The sequence below is a fragment of the Echiichthys vipera genome (assembly GCF_963691815.1).
Source record: "Echiichthys vipera genome assembly, chromosome: 20".
Taxonomy (NCBI): Eukaryota; Metazoa; Chordata; class Actinopteri; order Perciformes; family Trachinidae; genus Echiichthys; species Echiichthys vipera.
The window spans coordinates 140,380-160,998 of record NC_139845.1 but is presented as its reverse complement, the minus strand read 5'-3'; the positions used below and the strand labels follow the sequence as shown (position 1 = coordinate 160,998).

Here is a 20,619-nt window from a genome sequence, read left to right as displayed (position 1 = left end):
GTCCGGTCTGAGACAGGACCACATCAGTCCAGTCTGGGACAGGACCACATCAGTCCAGTCTGGGACAGGACCACATCAGTCCAGTCTGGGACAGGACCACATCAGTCCAGTCTGAGACAGGACCACATCAGTCCAGTCTGGGACAGGACCACATCAGTCCAGTCTGGGACAGGACCACATCAGTCCAGTCTGAGACAGGACCACATCTGTCCGGTCTGAGACAGGACCACATCGGTCCAGTATGAGACAGGACCACATCTGTCCGGTCTGAGACAGGACCACATCAGTCCAGTCTGAGACAGGACCACATCAGTCCGGTCTGAGACAGGACCACATCGGTCCGGTCTGAGACAGGACCACATCAGTCCAGTATGAGACAGGACCACATCGGTCCGGTCTGAGACAGGACCACATCAGTCCAGTATGAGACAGGACCACATCAGTCCAGTATGAGACAGGACCACATCTGTCCGGTCTGAGACAGGACCACATCGGTCCGGTCTGAGACAGGACCACATCAGTCCAGTCTGAGACAGGACCACATCAGTCCGGTCTGAGACAGGACCACATCAGTCCGGTCTGAGACAGGACCACATCAGTCCGGTCTGAGGCAGGACCACATCGGTCCGGTCTGAGACAGGACCACATCAGTCCGGTCTGAGACAGGACCACATCAGTCCGGTCTGAGACAGGACCACATCAGTCCAGTCTGGGACAGGACCACATCAGTCCAGTCTGAGACAGGACCACATCAGTCCGGTCTGAGGCAGGACCACATCAGTCCAGTCTGAGACAGGACCACATCAGTCCGGTCTGAGACAGGACCACATCAGTCCGGTCTGAGACAGGACCACATCAGTCCGGTCTGAGACAGGACCACATCAGTCCGGTCTGAGACAGGACCACATCAGTCCAGTCTGAGCTGAGACAGGACCACATCTGTCCAGTCTGAGGCAGGACCACATCAGTCCAGTCTGAGGCAGGACCACATCAGTCCAGTCTGGGACAGGACCACACCAGGTCATGGTTTCTCTTCTGGTTCTGGTTTTCCACGTCGGCCACAGAGACGAAGCGCGGGCGACGGCAGACCCTCCTCTTGGTCCTGTGTTTGGGGTTCCTCTGGTACATGTCTGGAACGAAGACCATCAGAGTCAAACCGGTTCAGTCTGAAGTTACATTAAAGTTGCTTTAGGACTCTTAAGACCTGGGACCTGCTGGTCTTCACGTGGGACTTGATTTGAGACCGACTCGTCTGGACTGTGGACCCTCACCTGTTTGAGACCTGGGACTCACCTGTATTAGACCTGGGACTCACCTGTTTGAGACCTGGGACTCACCTGTATTAGACCTGGGACCCACCTGTTTGAGACCTGGGACTCACCTGTATTAGACCTGGGACTCACCTGTTTGAGACCTGGGACTCACCTGTATTAGACCTGGGACTCACCTGTTGTGAGACCTGGGACTCACCTGTATTAGACCTGGGACTCACCTGTTGTGAGACCTGGGACTCACCTGTTTGAGACCTGGGACTCACCTGTTGTGAGACCTGGGACTCACCTGTATTAGACCTGGGACTCACCTGTTGTGAGACCTGGGACTCACCTGTTTTAGGACCTGGGACTCACCTGTTTGAGACCTGGGACTCACCTGTTTTAGGACCTGGGACTCACCTGTTTGAGACCTGGGACTCACCTGTTTTAGGACCTGGGACTCACCTGTTTGAGACCTGGGACTCACCTGTTTGAGACCTGTGACTCACCTGTTTTAGGACCTGGGACTCACCTGTTTTAGGACCTGGGACTCACCTGTTTGAGACCTGGGACTCACCTGTTTTAGGACCTGGGACTCACCTGTTTGAGACCTGGGACTCACCTGTTTAAGGACCTGGGACTCACCTGTATTAGACCTGGGACCCACCTCTCTGGACGAGACCCTGGACTACGTGTGACTGGTGGAAGCGTGACTTGGCGTCGGGGCGTCGTACCTCTGAAGCTGAGGACGTACTGTCTCGGTCCCTTCACCACGGGGACTTCAGCGGTTCTGTCCGACTGAAACGCCGTCTCCAGAGTCCGTGATGTCACCGAGGTGCAGCGAAGCTTTTCATCCTGAGGGAGGAAGAGACCGGTTAGCCCGCTAACATGCTAACATCCAACATGCTAATATGATAACAAGCTAAAATGCTAACATCCAACATGCTAACATGGTCACATGCTAAAATCCTAACATGCTAACATCCTAACATGCTAACATCCAACATGCTAATATGATAACAAGCTAAAATCCTAACATGCTAATGATCCCAGTACACATTCATTTGGTGGTTTACAGCTCAAAAGACGCCTAAACCTTTAGTCTCAACTAGTCCCAGACCTCTGAAACTAGTCCCAGACCTCTGTGACTAGTCCCAGACCTCTGTAACTAGTCCCAGACCTCTGTAACTAGTCCCAGACCTCTGAAACTAGTCCCAGACCTCTGTAACTAGTCCCAGACCTCTGAAACTAGTCCCAGACCTCTGTAACTAGTCCCAGACCTCTGAAACTAGTCCCAGACCTCTGTGACTAGTCCCAGACCTCTGTAACTAGTCCCATACCTCTGTAACTAGTCCCAGACCTCTGTAACTGGTCCTCAGACCTCTGTAACTAGTCCCAGACCTCTGTAACTAGACCCAGACCTCTGTAACTAGTCCCCAGACCTCTGTAACTAGTCCCAGACCTCTGTAACTAGTCCCCAGACCTCTGTAACTAGTCCCCAGACCTCTGTAACTAGTCCCAGATCTCTGTAACTAGTCCCAGACCTCTGTAACTGGTCCTCAGACCTCTGTAACTAGTCCCAGACCTCTGTAACTAGACCCAGACCTCTGTAACTAGTCCCAGACCTCTGTAACTAGACCCAGACCTCTGTAACTAGTCCTCAGACCTCTGAAACTAGTCCTCAGACCTCTGTAACTAGTACCAGACCTCTGAAACTAGTCCCAGACCTCTGTAACTAGTCCTCAGACCTCTGTAACTAGTACCAGACCTCTGAAACTAGTCCCAGACCTCTGTAACTAGTCCTCAGACCTCTGAAACTAGTCCCAGACCTCTGTAACTAGACCCAGACCTCTGAAACTAGTCCTCAGACCTCTGTAACTAGTACCAGACCTCTGAAACTAGTCCCAGACCTCTGTAACTAGTCCCAGACCTCTGTAACTAGTCCCCAGACCTCTGTAACTAGTCCCAGACCTCTGTAACTAGTCCCAGACCTCTGTAACTAGTCCCCAGACCTCTGTAACTAGTCCCCAGACCTCTGAAACTAGTCCCAGACCTCTGTAAATAGTCCCAGACCTCTGTAACTAGTCCCAGACCTCTGTAACTAGTCCCCAGACCTCTGTAACTAGTCCCAGACCTCTGTAACTAGTCCCCAGACCTCTGTAACTAGTCCCAGACCTCTGTAACTAGTCCCAGACCTCTGAAACTAGTCCCAGACCTCTGTAACTAGTCCTCAGACCTCTGTAACTAGTCCCAGACCTCTGTAACTAGTCCCAGATCTCTGTAACTAGTCCCAGACCTCTGTAACTGGTCCTCAGACCTCTGTAACTAGTCCTCAGACCTCTGTAACTAGTCCCAGACCTCTGTAACTAGACCCAGACCTCTGTAACTAGTCCCAGACCTCTGTAACTAGTCCCCAGACCTCTGTAACTAGTCCCCAGACCTCTGAAACTAGTCCCAGACCTCTGTAAATAGTCCCAGACCTCTGTAACTAGTCCCAGACCTCTGTAACTAGTCCCCAGACCTCTGTAACTAGTCCCAGACCTCTGTAACTAGTCCCCAGACCTCTGTAACTAGTCCCAGACCTCTGAAACTAGTCCCAGACCTCTATAACAAGTCCCAGACCTCTATAACAAGTCCCAGACCTCTGTAACTAGTCCTCAGACCTCTGAAACTAGTCCCCAGACCTCTGAAACTAGTCCCAGACCTCTGAAACTAGTCCTCAGACCTCTGAAACTAGTCCCCAGACCTCTGAAACTAGACCCAGATCTCTGTAACTAGTCCACAGACCTCTGTAACTAGTCCCCAGACCTCTGAAACTAGACCCAGACCTCTGAAACTAGTCCCAGACCTCTGTAACTAGTCCCCAGACCTCTGTAACTAGTCCCCAGACCTCTGAAACTAGTCCCAGACCTCTGTAACTAGTCCCAGACCTCTGTAGCGAGTCCCAGACCTCTGTAACTAGTCCCAGACCTCTGTAACTAGTCCCCAGACCTCTGAAACTAGTCCCAGACCTCTGTAACTAGTCCCAGACCTCTGTAACTAGTCCTCAGACCTCTGTAACTAGTCCTCAGACCTCTGTAACTAGTCCCAGACCTCTGAAACAAGTCCCAGACCTCTGTAACTAGTTCCAGACCTCTGAAACAAGTCCCAGACCTCTGTAACTAGTCCCAGACCTCTGTAACTAGTCCCCAGACCACTGTAACTAGTCCCCAGACCTCTTTAACTAGTCCCCAGACCTCTGTAACTAGTCCTCAGACCTCTGTAACTAGTCCTCAGACCTCTGTAACTAGTCCCAGACCTCTGTAACTAGTCCCAGACCTCTGAAACTAGTACCAGACCTCTGAAACTAGTCCCCAGACCTCTGTAACTAGTCCCCAGACCTCTGTAACTAGTACCAGACCTCTGAAACTAGTCCCAGACCTCTCTAACTAGTCCCATACCTCTGTAACTGGTCCCAGACCTCTGAAACAAGTCCCAGACCTCTGTAACTAGTCCCCAGACCTCTGTAACTAGTCCTCAGACCTCTGTAACTAGTCCCAGACCTCTGTAACTAGTCCCAGACCTCTGAAACTAGTACCAGACCTCTGAAACTAGTCCCCAGACCTCTGTCACTAGTCCCAGACCTCTGAAACTAGTCCCAGACCTCTGAAACTAGTCCCAGACCTCTGTAACTAGTCCCCAGACCTCTGTAACTAGTCCCAGACCTCTGTAACTAGTCCCAGACCTCTGTAACTAGACCCAGACCTCTGAAACTAGTCCCAGACCTCTGAAACTAGTCCCCAGACCTCTGTAACTAGTCCCCAGACCTCTGCAACTAGTCCCAGACCTCTGTAACTAGTCCTCAGACCTCTGTAACTAGTCCTCAGACCTCTGTAACTAGTCCCCAGACCTCTGTAACTAGTCCCAGACCTCTGTAACTAGTCCCAGACCTCTGAAACTAGTCCCAGACCTGCTGCACTCTGAAACCCTGTAGTCCGACTCACAGGCTGTCCGTACTCGACCCACGTCCCCTGGTCCACCCTGTAGTACCACAGCCACTCGGTCGTCAGGACGTAGTGCGGCGGCTTCGTTACCGAGGAAACCGTGGAGAGGCGGCGAACTGGCTGCGGTCCCCGGGTCATCGCCAGGAAGTCGACGGGCTCGAAGCCGCGGCTGAAACAGAGAAAGGAAAAGCGTCGGTCGGCGCCTCGTCACCGGCGGATTCTCTGACACAGGTGCGACCTCTGACCTCTGCGTCTTAGACGGGTCACAGAAGTCACGCTCGATGTCCTCCACGTCCTGCAGCGCCGTCCAGGACACGCCGTCAAACACCTCCCACTTGTACGGCAGGTGGAAGTGAACACGGCGACACGCTTCTACACAAAGAGAGCATGAACTCGTGTTAAAGTGTCCTCTAGGAGCATAAACGTGTGTTAAAGTGTCCTCTAGGAGCATAAACGTGTGTTAAAGTGTCCTCTAGGAGCATAAACGTGTGCTAAAGTGTCCTCTAGGAGCATAAACGTGTGTTAAAGTGTCCTCTAGGAGCATAAACGTGTGTTAAAGTGTCCTCTAGGAGCATAAACGTGTGTTAAAGTGTCCTCTAGGAGCATAAACGTGTGCTAAAGTGTCCTCTAGGAGCATAAACGTGTGCTAAAGTGTCCTCTAGGAGCATAAACGTGTGTTAAAGTGTCCTCTAGGAGCATAAACGTGTGTTAAAGTGTCCTCTAGGAGCATAAACGTGTGCTAAAGTGTCCTCTAGGAGCATAAACGTGTGTTAAAGTGTCCTCTAGGAGCATAAACGTGTGTTAAAGTGTCCTCTAGGAGCATAAACGTGTTAAAGTGTCCTCTAGGAGCATAAACGTGTGCTAAAGTGTCCTCTAGGAGCATAAACATGTGTTAAAGTGTCCTCTAGGAGCATAAACGTGTGTTAAAGTGTCCTCTAGGAGCATAAACGTGTGCTAAAGTGTCCTCTAGGAGCATAAACGTGTGCTAAAGTGAACTCTAGGAGCATAAACGTGTGCTAAAGTGTCCTCTAGGAGCATAAACGTGTGCTAAAGTGAACTCTAGGAGCATAAACGTGTGTTAAAGTATCCTCTAGGAGCATAAACGTGTGTTAAAGTGTCCTCTAGGAGTATAAACGTGTGCTAAAGTGTCCTCTAGGAGCATAAACGTGTGTTAAAGTGTCCTCTAGGAGCATAAACGTGTGCTAAAGTGTCCTCTAGGAGCATAAACGTGTGTTAAAGTGTCCTCTAGGAGCATAAACGTGTGCTAAAGTGTCCTCTAGGAGCATAAACGTGTGCTAAAGTGTCCTCTAGGAGCATAAACGTGTGTTAAAGTGTCCTCTAGGAGCATAAACGTGCGCTAAAGTGTCCTCTAGGAGCATAAACGTGTGTTAAAGTGTCCTCTAGGAGCATAAACGTGTGTTAAAGTGTCCTCTAGGAGCATAAATGTGTGCTAAAGTGTCCTCTAGGAGCATAAATGTGTGCTAAAGTGTCCTCTAGGAGCATAAACGTGTGTTAAAGTGTCCTCTAGGAGCATAAACGTGTTAAAGTGTCCTCTAGGAGCATAAACGTGTGCTAAAGTGTCCTCTAGGAGCATAAACATGTGTTAAAGTGTCCTCTAGGAGCATAAACGTGTGTTAAAGTGTCCTCTAGGAGCATAAACGTGTGCTAAAGTGTCCTCTAGGAGCATAAACGTGTGCTAAAGTGAACTCTAGGAGCATAAACGTGTGCTAAAGTGTCCTCTAGGAGCATAAACGTGTGCTAAAGTGAACTCTAGGAGCATAAACGTGTGTTAAAGTATCCTCTAGGAGCATAAACGTGTGTTAAAGTGTCCTCTAGGAGTATAAACGTGTGCTAAAGTGTCCTCTAGGAGCATAAACGTGTGTTAAAGTGTCCTCTAGGAGCATAAACGTGTGCTAAAGTGTCCTCTAGGAGCATAAACGTGTGTTAAAGTGTCCTCTAGGAGCATAAACGTGTGCTAAAGTGTCCTCTAGGAGCATAAACGTGTGCTAAAGTGTCCTCTAGGAGCATAAACGTGTGTTAAAGTGTCCTCTAGGAGCATAAACGTGCGCTAAAGTGTCCTCTAGGAGCATAAACGTGTGTTAAAGTGTCCTCTAGGAGCATAAATGTGTGTTAAAGTGTCCTCTAGGAGCATAAACGTGTGCTAAAGTGTCCTCTAGGAGCATAAACGTGTGTTAAAGTGTCCTCTAGGAGCATAAATGTGTGTTAAAGTGTCCTCTAGGAGCATAAACGTGTGCTAAAGTGTCCTCTAGGAGCATAAACGTGTGTTAAAGTGAACTCTAGGTGTCCGGGTTAAACTCACTCTGGAACCTGCAGCTGTTTCTGTCTCTGGTGAAGTGAAGACAGATTTCCTGCGTCTGATCCAAAGAATCTGGAACTTTCTCTGACTCTGACACACACACACACACACACACACACACACACACACACACACACACACACACACACACACACACACACACACACACACACACACACACATATAAATATTGAGATATTGAAGGTATTGTGGTGAGTTGTGAGCAGGTGTGTGTGGCGCCCTCACCTGTGGCGGTTGCGCCCTCACCTGTGGCGGTGGCGGTGGCGCCCTCACCTGTGGCGGTGGCGGTGGCGTTGAGGCGGTGCATGTTCCTGTAGATGACGGGCAGCTGCTGGACGAGCTCGGCGCTCAGCCCTCGCTCCTCCAGGGCGCGGCGCCCGTGCTGGGGGACGGCGTGCAGCCGTCGGCAGCGGGGGCCGAAGCTGCAGGCGTCCTGGACAAAGTGCTGACACAGGTGAACTTTGGTGCAGCGGGGGCCGAAGCTGCAGCCGCCGCCGCCGCTGCTGCTGCTGCTGTTGTTGTTGTTGTTGTTGTTGTTGTTGTTGTTGTAGTGCGCACACACCTGGGACAGGAAGTGACACGTCAGTCTGGACGCGTCTTTAACTCACCTCAGTGAATCTACAGTTTTACAAACATTCATTAATTTATTAATTGAATGATTCATAAAAAATAAAGAAACCAATAAATAAATTATTTATTTAATTAAATAAATAAAAAACAAATAAATAAATAAATAAATGAATAATTTAATAAATACAAATGTAAATAAATAAAGAAGATGATTGAAATCATTTGTGTCATATTTGATCATTTCATCACTTTTGTTGTTGGTGCTTTTATTTATATTATTATTATCATAATTATAATAATTATAATAATTATAATAATTATAATAATTATAATAAATATAATAATTATAATAATTATAATAAATATAATAATTATAATAAATATAATAATTATAATAAATATAATAATTATAATAATTATAATAATTATAATAATTATAATAAATATAATAATTATAATAAATATAATAATTATAATAAATATAATAATTATAATAATTATAATAATTATAATAAATATAATAATTATAATAATTATAATAATTATAATAAATATAATAATTATAATAAATATAATAATTATAATAATTATAATAATTATAATAATTATAATAATTATAATAAATATAATAATTATAATAAATATAATAATTATAATAAATATAATAATTATAATAATTATAATAAATATAATAATTATAATAATTATAATAAATATAATAATTATAATAAATATAATAAATATAATAATTGTGGATGTTTTTTTCCCTGAAATGATAAAAACATGCAGATGTTGAAAAAGATGATTCTGTGATTGTTTCTCTGTCTGAAGCGTTTCTTTACCTCCTTTGAACCTTTTGTCTTTTTATCTTTTTTGTTTTTCTCTTTTGTTCTTTTTTGTTTCTTTGTTTCTTCTTCTGCACTTTGAACTGAATCATCCAATCACAGAGCAGCATCCTCAGGAGCCCCGCCCCCACACACAAGAGAGGAAGAGGAGAGAGGAAGAAGAGTGAAAACACCTGGAGATCAAAGAAGAGTGAGTCTCAGGTGTGTCTCAGGTGTGTCTCAGGTGTGTCTCAGGTGAGTCTCAGGTGAGTCTCAGGTGTCTCAGGTGTCTCAGGTGTGAGTCTCAGGTGTGAGTCTCAGGTGTGAGTCTCAGGTGAGTCTCAGGTGAGTCTCAGGTGTCTCAGGTGTCTCAGGTGTGAGTCTCAGGTGTGTCTCAGGTGTCTCAGGTGTGAGTCTCAGGTGTGTCTCAGGTGAGTCTCAGGTGAGTCTCAGGTGAGTCTCAGGTGTCTCAGGTGTCTCAGGTGTGAGTCTCAGGTGTGGGTCTCAGGTGAGTCTCAGGTGAGTCTCAGGTGAGTCTCAGGTGAGTCTCAGGTGTGTCTCAGGTGTGTCTCAGGTGTGTCTCAGGTGAGTCTCAGGTGAGTCTCAGGTGAGTCTCAGGTGTCTCAGGTGTCTCAGGTGTGAGTCTCAGGTGTGAGTCTCAGGTGAGTCTCAGGTGAGTCTCAGGTGAGTCTCAGGTGCGTCTCAGGTGTGTCTCAGGTGTGTCTCAGGTGTCTCAGGTGTGTCTCAGGTGAGTCTCAGGTGAGTCTCAGGTGTGTCTCAGGTGTGTCTCAGGTGTGTCTCAGGTGAGTCTCAGGTGAGTCTCAGGTGAGTCTCAGGTGTCTCAGGTGTCTCAGGTGTGAGTCTCAGGTGTGAGTCTCAGGTGAGTCTCAGGTGAGTCTCAGGTGAGTCTCAGGTGTGTCTCAGGTGTGTCTCAGGTGTGTCTCAGGTGAGTCTCAGGTGTGTCTCAGGTGTGTCTCAGGTGTCTCAGGTGTGAGTCTCAGGTGTGAGTCTCAGGTGAGTCTCAGGTGAGTCTCAGGTGAGTCTCAGGTGTGTCTCAGGTGTGTCTCAGGTGTGTCTCAGGTGTGTCTCAGGCAGTGACGTGCAGTAAGGGTTGGGGTTGGGGAGGCACTGACTCACAAGTCAGATTTACAAACATACAGTAGGATGCCAACAGGATAGGATGAGAGAATAGGAGCGAATAGGATGCTGAAAACCATTTTAAAACACCAGAGCCACTGTATATTGCAGTATATCTTACCTTTACTTGTACATGACTTCTCGCTTTGACTGAAAGTCCAGCTTTGAAAAGTTTCTTAGTTTAGAAATCAAATCCTCCATTTTCAGGGTGAGAAATGACAGCTTGTCGCTAAGCTCTACAGCGTCTCACAGCACACTTCTGTGTTTACTTTTTGCACACAGGTCAGAGTTCACCGTGCTCTGGCTGGCTATAAGGCCGCTCACTATCGCCCCCTAACTTGAGGCAGAGGTACTGCCTGCCTCAAGGCAAGCATTTCCCCTGTGGATTTATGTCACATCAATAAGATGTAAATATTACACACATAGGTAATATACATTACTGAAGACCATGGAAAAGAAGACGTATGCTTTTATTACATAAAAGTGTCCTCAACCATCATATTGGAAACATACACAGAAATGGGAACAAGCACGCGCAGAGGGCACGCGCTCAATACAGTTTGTGAGTGATTGCGCAATCTGGAGGGAGGCTCGGCTGTCCGTGCCTCACCTCTCGTCTCCGAAGAGACTCCGTTTATTTAAATAGGAAATACAGAATTTTCTGCGATTTTTACTATAAAAACGGTCAAAATACATTAAGAACCACACCAAAATCATAGTCCAGAGGACAAATATTAATACTTGTTATTTTATTATTTCGTTTCTTTTTCCTCTCATGATGACAGGGGAGGCACAGCCTCACCTGCCTCCCCTGACTGCACGTCACTGGTCTCAGGTGTCTCAGGTGTCTCAGGTGTGAGTCTCAGGTGTGTCTCAGGTGGGTCTCAGGTGTGTCTCAGGTGAGTCTCAGGTGAGTCTCAGGTGTGTCTCAGGTGTGTCTCAGGTGTGTCTCAGGTGAGTCTCAGGTGTGTCTCAGGTGAGTCTCAGGTGTGTCTCAGGTGTGTCTCAGGTGAGTCTCAGGTGAGTCTCAGGTGAGTCTCAGGTGAGTCTCAGGTGTGTCTCAGGTGTGTCTCAGGTGAGTCTCAGGTGTGTCTCAGGTGTGTCTCAGGTGTGAGTCTCAGGTGTGAGTCTCAGGTGTGTCTCAGGTGAGTCTCAGGTGAGTCTCAGGTGTGTCTCAGGTGTGTCTCAGGTGAGTCTCAGGTGTCTCAGGTGTGTCTCAGGTGTGTCTCAGGTGTGTCTCAGGTGTCTCAGGTGTCTCAGGTGTGTCTCAGGTGTGTCTCAGGTGTGTCTCAGGTGAGTCTCAGGTGAGTCTCAGGTGTGAGTCTCAGGTGTGAGTCTCAGGTGTGAGTCTCAGGTGTGTCTCAGGTGAGTCTCAGGTGTGTCTCAGGTGAGTCTCAGGTGAGTCTCAGGTGTGTCTCAGGTGTGTCTCAGGTGTGTCTCAGGTGTGAGTCTCAGGTGTGAGTCTCAGGTGTGTCTCAGGTGAGTCTCAGGTGAGTCTCAGGTGAGTCTCAGGTGTGTCTCAGGTGAGTCTCAGATGTGTCTCAGGTGAGTCTCAGGTGAGTCTCAGGTGTGTCTCAGGTGTGTCTCAGGTGTGTCTCAGGTGTGTCTCAGGTGTGAGTCTCAGGTGTGAGTCTCAGGTGTGAGTCTCAGGTGTGTCTCAGGTGTGAGTCTCAGGTGTGTCTCAGGTGTGTCTCAGGTGTGTCTCAGGTGAGTCTCAGGTGAGTCTCAGGTGAGTCTCAGGTGTGTGTCTCAGGTGCGTGACTCAGGTGAGTCTCAAGTGTGTCTCAAGTGTGTCTCAGGTGAGTCTCAGGTGTGTGTCTCAGGTGTGAGTCTCAGGTGTGAGTCTCAGGTGTGTCTCAGGTGTGAGTCTCAGGTGTGTCTCAGGTGTGTCTCAGGTGAGTCTCAGGTGAGTCTCAGGTGAGTCTCAGGTGTGTCTCAGGTGAGTCTCAGGTGTGTCTCAGGTGAGTCTCAGGTGAGTCTCAGGTGTGAGTCTCAGGTGTGAGTCTCAGGTGTGAGTCTCAGGTGTGTCTCAGGTGTGTCTCAGGTGTGTCTCAGGTGAGTCTCAGGTGTGTCTCAGGTGTGTCTCAAGTGTGTCTCAGGTGAGTCTCAGGTGTGTCTCAGGTGTGTCTCAGGTGAGTCTCAGGTGTGTCTCGGGTGTGTCTCAGGTGAGTCTCAGGTGAGTCTCAGGTGAGTCTCAGGTGTGTCTCAGGTGAGTCTCAGGTGTGTGTCTCAGGTGAGTCTCAGGTGTGTCTCAGGTGAGTTTCAGGTGAGTCTCAGGTGAGTCTCAGGTGTGTCTCAGGTGTGTCTCAGGTGTGTCTCAGGTGTGTCTCAGGTGTGTGTCTCAGGTGAGTCTCAGGTGTGTCTCAGGTGTGTTTCTCAGGTGAGTCTCAGGTGTGTCTCAGGTGTGTCTCAGGTGTGTCTCAGGTGAGTCTCAGGTGTGTCTCAGGTGAGTCTCAGGTGTGTCTCAGGTGAGTCTCAGGTGAGTCTCAGGTGAGTCTCAGGTGTGTGTCTCAGGTGTGTCTCAGGTGTGAGTCTCAGGTGTGAGTCTCAGGTGTGAGTCTCAGGTGTGAGTCTCAGGTGTGAGTCTCAGGTGAGTCTCAGGTGAGTCTCAGGTGTGTCTCAGGTGTGTCTCAGGTGTGTCTCAGGTGTGTCTCATGTGAGTCTCAGGTGTGTCTCAGGTGTGTCTCAGGTGTGTGTCTCAGGTGTGTCTCAGGTGAGTCTCAGGTGTGTCTCAGGTGTGTCTCAGGTGTGTCTCAGGTGTGTGTCTCAGGTGAGTCTCAGGTGAGTCTCAGGTGAGTCTCAGGTGAGTCTCAGGTGTGTCTCAGGTGAGTCTCAGGTGTGTCTCAGGTGAGTCTCAGGTGTGTCTCAGGTGTGTCTCAGGTGTGTCTCAGGTGTGAGTCTCAGGTGTGAGTCTCAGGTGTGTCTCAGGTGAGTCTCAGGTGAGTCTCAGGTGTGTCTCAGGTGAGTCTCAGATGTGTCTCAGGTGAGTCTCAGGTGAGTCTCAGGTGTGTCTCAGGTGTGTCTCAGGTGTGTCTCAGGTGTGAGTCTCAGGTGTGAGTCTCAGGTGTGAGTCTCAGGTGTGAGTCTCAGGTGTGTCTCAGGTGTGAGTCTCAGGTGTGTCTCAGGTGTGTCTCAGGTGTGTCTCAGGTGTGTCTCAGGTGAGTCTCAGGTGAGTCTCAGGTGAGTCTCAGGTGTGTGTCTCAGGTGCGTGACTCAGGTGAGTCTCAAGTGTGTCTCAAGTGTGTCTCAGGTGAGTCTCAGGTGTGTGTCTCAGGTGTGAGTCTCAGGTGTGAGTCTCAGGTGTGTCTCAGGTGTGAGTCTCAGGTGTGTCTCAGGTGTGTCTCAGGTGAGTCTCAGGTGAGTCTCAGGTGAGTCTCAGGTGTGTCTCAGGTGAGTCTCAGGTGAGTCTCAGGTGTGAGTCTCAGGTGTGAGTCTCAGGTGTGAGTCTCAGGTGTGTCTCAGGTGTGTCTCAGGTGTGTCTCAGGTGAGTCTCAGGTGTGTCTCAGGTGTGTCTCAAGTGTGTCTCAGGTGAGTCTCAGGTGTGTCTCAGGTGTGTCTCAGGTGAGTCTCAGGTGTGTCTCGGGTGTGTCTCAGGTGAGTCTCAGGTGAGTCTCAGGTGAGTCTCAGGTGTGTCTCAGGTGAGTCTCAGGTGTGTCTCAGGTGAGTTTCAGGTGAGTCTCAGGTGAGTCTCAGGTGTGTCTCAGGTGTGTCTCAGGTGTGTCTCAGGTGTGTCTCAGGTGTGTCTCAGGTGTGTGTCTCAGGTGAGTCTCAGGTGTGTCTCAGGTGTGTTTCTCAGGTGAGTCTCAGGTGTGTCTCAGGTGTGTCTCAGGTGTGTCTCAGGTGAGTCTCAGGTGAGTCTCAGGTGTGTCTCAGGTGTGTCTCAGGTGTGTCTCAGGTGAGTCTCAGGTGTGTCTCAGGTGAGTCTCAGGTGTGTCTCAGGTGAGTCTCAGGTGAGTCTCAGGTGTGTGTCTCAGGTGTGTGTCTCAGGTGTGTCTCAGGTGTGAGTCTCAGGTGTGAGTCTCAGGTGTGAGTCTCAGGTGTGAGTCTCAGGTGTGAGTCTCAGGTGAGTCTCAGGTGAGTCTCAGGTGTGTCTCAGGTGTGTCTCAGGTGTGTCTCAGGTGTGTCTCAGGTGAGTCTCAGGTGTGTCTCAGGTGTGTCTCAGGTGTGTGTCTCAGGTGTGTCTCAGGTGAGTCTCAGGTGTGTCTCAGGTGTGTCTCAGGTGTGTCTCAGGTGTGTCTCAGGTGTGTCTCAGGTGTGTGTCTCAGGTGAGTCTCAGGTGAGTCTCAGGTGAGTCTCAGGTGAGTCTCAGGTGTGTCTCAGGTGAGTCTCAGGTGTGTCTCAGGTGAGTCTCAGGTGTGTCTCAGGTGTGTCTCAGGTGTGAGTCTCAGGTGTGAGTCTCAGGTGTGTCTCAGGTGTGTGTCTCAGGTGTGTCTCAGGTGTGTCTCAGGTGTGTCTCAGGTGAGTCTCAGGTGTGTCTCAGGTGAGTCTCAGATGTGTCTCAGGTGTGTCTCAGGTGTGTGTCTCAGGTGTGTGTCTCAGGTGAGTCTCAGGTGTGTGTCTCAGGTGAGTCTCAGGTGTGTGTCTCAGGTGTGTCTCAGGTGTGTCTCAGGTGTGTGTCTCAGGTGTGTGTCTCAGGTGAGTCTCAGGTGTGTGTCTCAGGTGAGTCTCAGGTGTGTCTCAGGTGTGTCTCAGGTGTGTGTCTCAGGTGTGTCTCAGGTGTGTGTCTCAGGTGAGTCTCAGGTGTGTCTCAGGTGTGTCTCAGGTGTGTGTCTCAGGTGTGTCTCAGGTGTGTGTCTCAGGTGTGTCTCAGGTGAGTCTCAGGTGTGTCTCAGGTGTGTGTCTCAGGTGTGTGTCTCAGATGTGTCTCAGGTGTGTCTCAGGTGTCTCAGGTGAGTCTCAGATGTGTCTCAGGTGAGTCTCAGGTGAGTCTCAGGTGTGTCTCAGGTGTACCTCGGGCAGCAGGCTGGGGTCGTTCTGCAGCAGCAGCAGGAACAGCTGATCCTCGTTGAGCTCGTGCAGCGTGAACTCTCGCAGTAATCCGAAGTTATGACCCGAACGAATGTCGTGGGAGAATTTACACGACTTCCTGTGAAGATGGAGACGATGGAGACGTTAGAGACGTTAGAGACGTTAGAGACGTCAGAGACGTTAGAGACGTCAGAGACGTTAGAGACGTTAAAGACGTTAAAGACGTTAGAGACGTTAAAGACGTCAGAGACGTTAGAGACGTTAAAGACGTCAGAGACGATGGAGACGTTAAAGACGTCAGAGACGTTAGAGACGTTAAAGACGTCAGAGACGTTAGAGACGTTAGAGACGTTAGAGACGTTAAAGACGTCAGAGACGATGGAGACGTTAGAGACGTTAGAGACGTTAAAGACGTCAGAGACGTTAGAGACGTTAGAGACGTTAAAGACGTCAGAGACGTTAGAGACGTTAGAGACGTTAGAGACGTTAGAGACGTTAAAGACGTCAGAGACGTTAAAGACGTCAGAGACGATGGAGACGTTAGAGACGTTAGAGACGTTAAAGACGTCAGAGACGTTAGAGACGTTAGAGACGTTAGAGACGTTAGAGACGTTAGAGACGTTAGAGACGTTAAAGACGTCAGAGACGATGGAGACGTCAGAGACGTCAGAGACGTTAAAGACGTCAGAGACGTCAGAGACGTCAGAGACGTTAAAGACGTCAGAGACGTCAGAGACGTTAGAGACGTCAGAGACGTTAAAGACGTCAGAGACGTTAAAGACGTTAAAGACGTCAGAGACGTCAGAGACGTTAAAGACGTCAGAGACGTCAGAGACGTTAGAGACGTTAAAGACGTCAGAGACGTTAAAGATAATAATAATAATAATAATAATAATAATTAATAACTCTTCATATTTAATAAATCTGCATCAGTTTAAAATAACTAGTTATTAAAAATGATCTTTTTTTCTGTGAAATGAAACAAAGTGAAGATCAAACACACGAGGAACAGCTGATCAGTGACGTCACCGTGTCAGTGACGTCACTGACACAGCTGCAGGTTTCGGTTTCCGTAAGTTTCGTTTCTGCGGAAACAACCATCAGCTGTGTCAGTTTCGTTCTGTTGGTATCCCTCCGCGTCAGCGCAGGAAATAGTCCCCAGCGAGACAAGGACGATTTAAAACACAAACAACAACAACAACAACAACAACAAACACAACAACAACAACAACAACAACAATGATCTCTAATGTTGTTTGTTTCCATGTCTGTCACCTGAGCGCGTGCGTGTCTCACCTGCCCTTCCCGAACCTGCAGTTCCCGTAGATGAAGAACCTGCAGAGGTGCAGCTGCTGGCAGCTCCCGGGGCTCCCGCGGGTCCCGGGGCTCCCGGGGCTCCCTGGGGTCCCGGGGCTCCCTGGGGTCCGGGGGCTCCCGGTGGTCCCGGGGCTCCCTGGGGTCCGGGGGCTCCCGGCGGTGCACTCCCCCCGGATGTAGCGGCTGCACAGCCGCAGGGAGGTCCGGGCCACCACCGTGCAGTCCTCCGGCCGCAGCGCTCCGTCCTCCGCGGGTCCGCCGACCAGCAGGAAGCGGGGGCACCTCCGGACCATGAAGCAGAACTCTTCCGCCGTCAGGCCGCAGCGCTGCCTCAGGTCCCGGTGCAGCTCCACGAGCCTCATGGACCCGGAGCTGCTGCAGAGGCGGGACGTGGCAAACTGGATCTCCAGACCGAACCCCGCAGACATTCTGTGTGTGTGTGTGTGTGTGTGTGTGTGTGTGTGTGTGTGTGTGTGTGTGTGTGTGTGTGTGTGTGTGTGTGTGTGTGTGTCTGTGTGTGTGTGCGCGCGTCTGCCTGGGGTCCTGGTCTGTGCTGCTGGTCCTGGTCCTGGTCTGAGGTCCTGGTCTGAGGTCCTGGTCCTGGTCTGAGGTCCTGGTCCTGGTCCTGCTCCTGCTGCTGGTCTGAGGTCCTGGTCTGAGGTCCTGGTCCTGGTCCTGGTCTGTGCTGCTGGTCCTGGTCTGAGGTCCTGGTCCCGGGCACAGACAGGTATCCTCCAACACGCTCCGCCTCCAGACTTTCAGAATAAAAGCCTTTTCTTAACAGACTCAAATCAAAACTATCAAAATAAAAGTGTTTGTTTTAAATATTGAAATCATTTAAAATCAGACGGAGCCGGACCAATCAGAACCGAGCTCTTTAAGACCCGACGGAGCCGGACCAATCAGAACCGAGCTCTTTAAGACCCGACGGAGCCGGACCAATCAGAACCGAGCTCTTTGGTGACATCATTAATCAGGTGACATCATTAACAGGTGACATCATTAACCAGGTGACATCATTAACAGGTGACATCATTAATCAGGTGACATCATTAACCAGGTGACATCATTAACCAGGTGACATCATTAACCAGGTGACATCATTAACCAGGTGACGTCATTAACAGGTGACATCATTAACCAGGTGACATCATTAACAGGTGACATCATTAACCAGGTGACATCATTAACAGGTGACATCATTATCAGGTGACATCATTAACAGGTGACATCATTAACCAGGTGACATCATTAACCAGGTGACATCATTAACAGGTGACATCATTAACCAGGTGACATCATTAACAGGTGACATCATTAACCAGGTGACATCATTAACAGGTGACATCATTAATCAGGTGACATCATTAACCAGGTGACATCATTAACCAGGTGACATCATTAACAGGTGACATCATTAACCAGGTGACATCATTAACCAGGTGACATCATTAACAGGTGACATCATTAACCAGGTGACATCATTAACCAGGTGACATCATTAACAGGTGACATCATTAACAGGTGACATCATTAACCAGGTGACATCATTAACCAGGTGACATCATTAATCAGGTGACATCATTAACAGGTGACATCATTAACAGGTGACATCATTAATCAGGTGACATCATTAACCAGGTGACATCATTAATCAGGTGACATCATTAACAGGTGACATCATTAACAGGTGACATCATTAATCAGGTGACATCATTAATCAGGTGACATCATTAATCAGGTGACATCATTAATCAGGTGACATCATTAACCAGGTGACATCATTAATCAGGTGACATCATTAATCAGGTGACATCATTAACCAGGTGACATCATTAATCAGGTGACATCATTAACCAGGTGACATCATTAATCAGGTGACATCATTAATCAGGTGACATCATTAACCAGGTGACATCATTAATCAGGTGACATCATTAACAGGTGACATCATTAATCAGGTGACATCATTAACCAGGTGACATCATTAACAGGTGACATCATTAACAGGTGACATCATTAACCAGGTGACATCATTAACCGGGTGACATCATTAACAGGTGACATCATTAACCAGGTGACATCATTAACAGGTGACATCATTAATCAGGTGACATCATTAACCGGGTGACATCATTAACAGGTGACATCATTAACCAGGTGACATCATTAACAGGTGACATCATTAACCAGGTGACATCATTAATCAGGTGACATCATTAATCAGGTGACATCATTAACAGGTGACATCATTAACCAGGTGACATCATTAACAGGTGACATCATTAACCATGTGACATCATTAACCAGGTGACATCATTAACCAGGTGACATCATTAATCAGGTGACATCATTAACAGGTGACATCATTAATCAGGTGACATCATTAATCAGGTGACATCATTAATCAGGTGACATCATTAACAGGTGACATCATTAACAGGTGACATCATTAACCAGGTGACATCATTAATCAGGTGACATCATTAACAGGTGACATCATTAACAGGTGACATCATTAACCAGGTGACATCATTAATCAGGTGACATCATTAACAGGTGACATCATTAACAGGTGACATCATTAACCAGGTGACATTAACCAGGTGACATCATTAACAGGTGACATCATTAACCAGGTGACATCATTAACAGGTGACATCATTAATCAGGTGACATCATTAACAGGTGACATCATTAACAGGTGACATCATTAACCAGGTGACATCATTAACCAGGTGACATCATTAATCAGGTGACATCATTAACAGGTGACATCATTAACAGGTGACATCATTAACAGGTGACATCATTAATCAGGTGACATCATTAACAGGTGACATCATTACCAGGTGACATCATTAACAGGTGACATCATTAACCAGGTGACATCATTAATCAGGTGACATCATTAACAGGTGACATCATTAACAGGTGACATCATTAATCAGGTGACATCATTAACAGGTGACATCATTAACAGGTGACATCATTAACCAGGTGACATCATTAACCAGGTGACATCATTAACCAGGTGACATCATTAACAGGTGACATCATTAACCAGGTGACATCATTAATCAGGTGACATCATTAACAGGTGACATCATTAACAGGTGACATCATTAACCAGGTGACATTAACCAGGTGACATCATTAACAGGTGACATCATTAACCAGGTGACATCATTAACAGGTGACATCATTAATCAGGTGACATCATTAACAGGTGACATCATTAACAGGTGACATCATTAACCAGGTGACATCATTAACCAGGTGACATCATTAATCAGGTGACATCATTAACAGGTGACATCATTAACAGGTGACATCATTAACAGGTGACATCATTAATCAGGTGACATCATTAACAGGTGACATCATTAACCAGGTGACATCATTAACAGGTGACATCATTAACAGGTGACATCATTAACCAGGTGACATCATTAACCAGGTGACATCATTAATCAGGTGACATCATTAACAGGTGACATCATTAACAGGTGACATCATTAACAGGTGACATCATTAACCAGGTGACATCATTAATCAGGTGACATCATTAACAGGTGACATCATTACCAGGTGACATCATTAACAGGTGACATCATTAACCAGGTGACATCATTAATCAGGTGACATCATTAACAGGTGACATCATTAACAGGTGACATCATTAATCAGGTGACATCATTAACAGGTGACATCATTAACAGGTGACATCATTAACCAGGTGAAACAGGTTCGAGCCTCAGAGACACGATGCTGCTGCTGTGTGTGTGTATGTGTCTGCTCTCAGTGTGTGTGTTCACACGGTGCACAGGTGAGAAACATTCAACCTTAATCTCTAATCTGCAGCTTTAATCTCTAATCTGCACCTTTAATCTCTAATCTGAACCTTTAATCTCTAATCTGCAACTTTAATCTCTAATCTGAACCTTTAATCTCTAATCTGCACCTTTAATCTGAACCTTTAATCTGAACCTTTAATCTCTAATCTGCACCTTTAATCTCTAATCTGAACCTTTAATCTGAACCTTTAATCTCTAATCTGAACCTTTAATCTCTAATCTGCAGCTTTAATCTCTAATCTGAACCTTTAATCTGAACCTTTTAATCTCTAATCTGAACCTTTAATCTCTAATCTGAACCTTTAATCTCTAATCTGAACCTTTAATCTCTAATCTGCACCTTTAATCTGAACCTTTAATCTGAACCTTTAA

At 47.6% G+C, this 20,619-nt stretch overlaps 1 protein-coding gene across 1 annotated transcript; it reads right to left on the bottom strand.

Annotated features, from left to right (window-relative positions):
• Nucleotides 1-978: 978 nt before the first annotated feature.
• On the bottom strand, nt 979-16,818 carry parp12b (poly (ADP-ribose) polymerase family, member 12b; the record flags this gene model as incomplete). The annotated part of the gene is made up of 8 exons (XM_083935038.1): nt 979-1,130; nt 1,988-2,108; nt 5,237-5,405; nt 5,482-5,608; nt 7,557-7,643; nt 7,800-8,082; nt 15,056-15,191; nt 16,370-16,818. The coding sequence occupies 8 exons, from the start codon at nt 16,816-16,818 to the stop codon at nt 991-993; spliced, it is 1,512 nt and encodes a 503-aa protein (XP_083791164.1). The 3' UTR covers nt 979-990.
• Nucleotides 16,819-20,619: the final 3,801 nt, after the last annotated feature.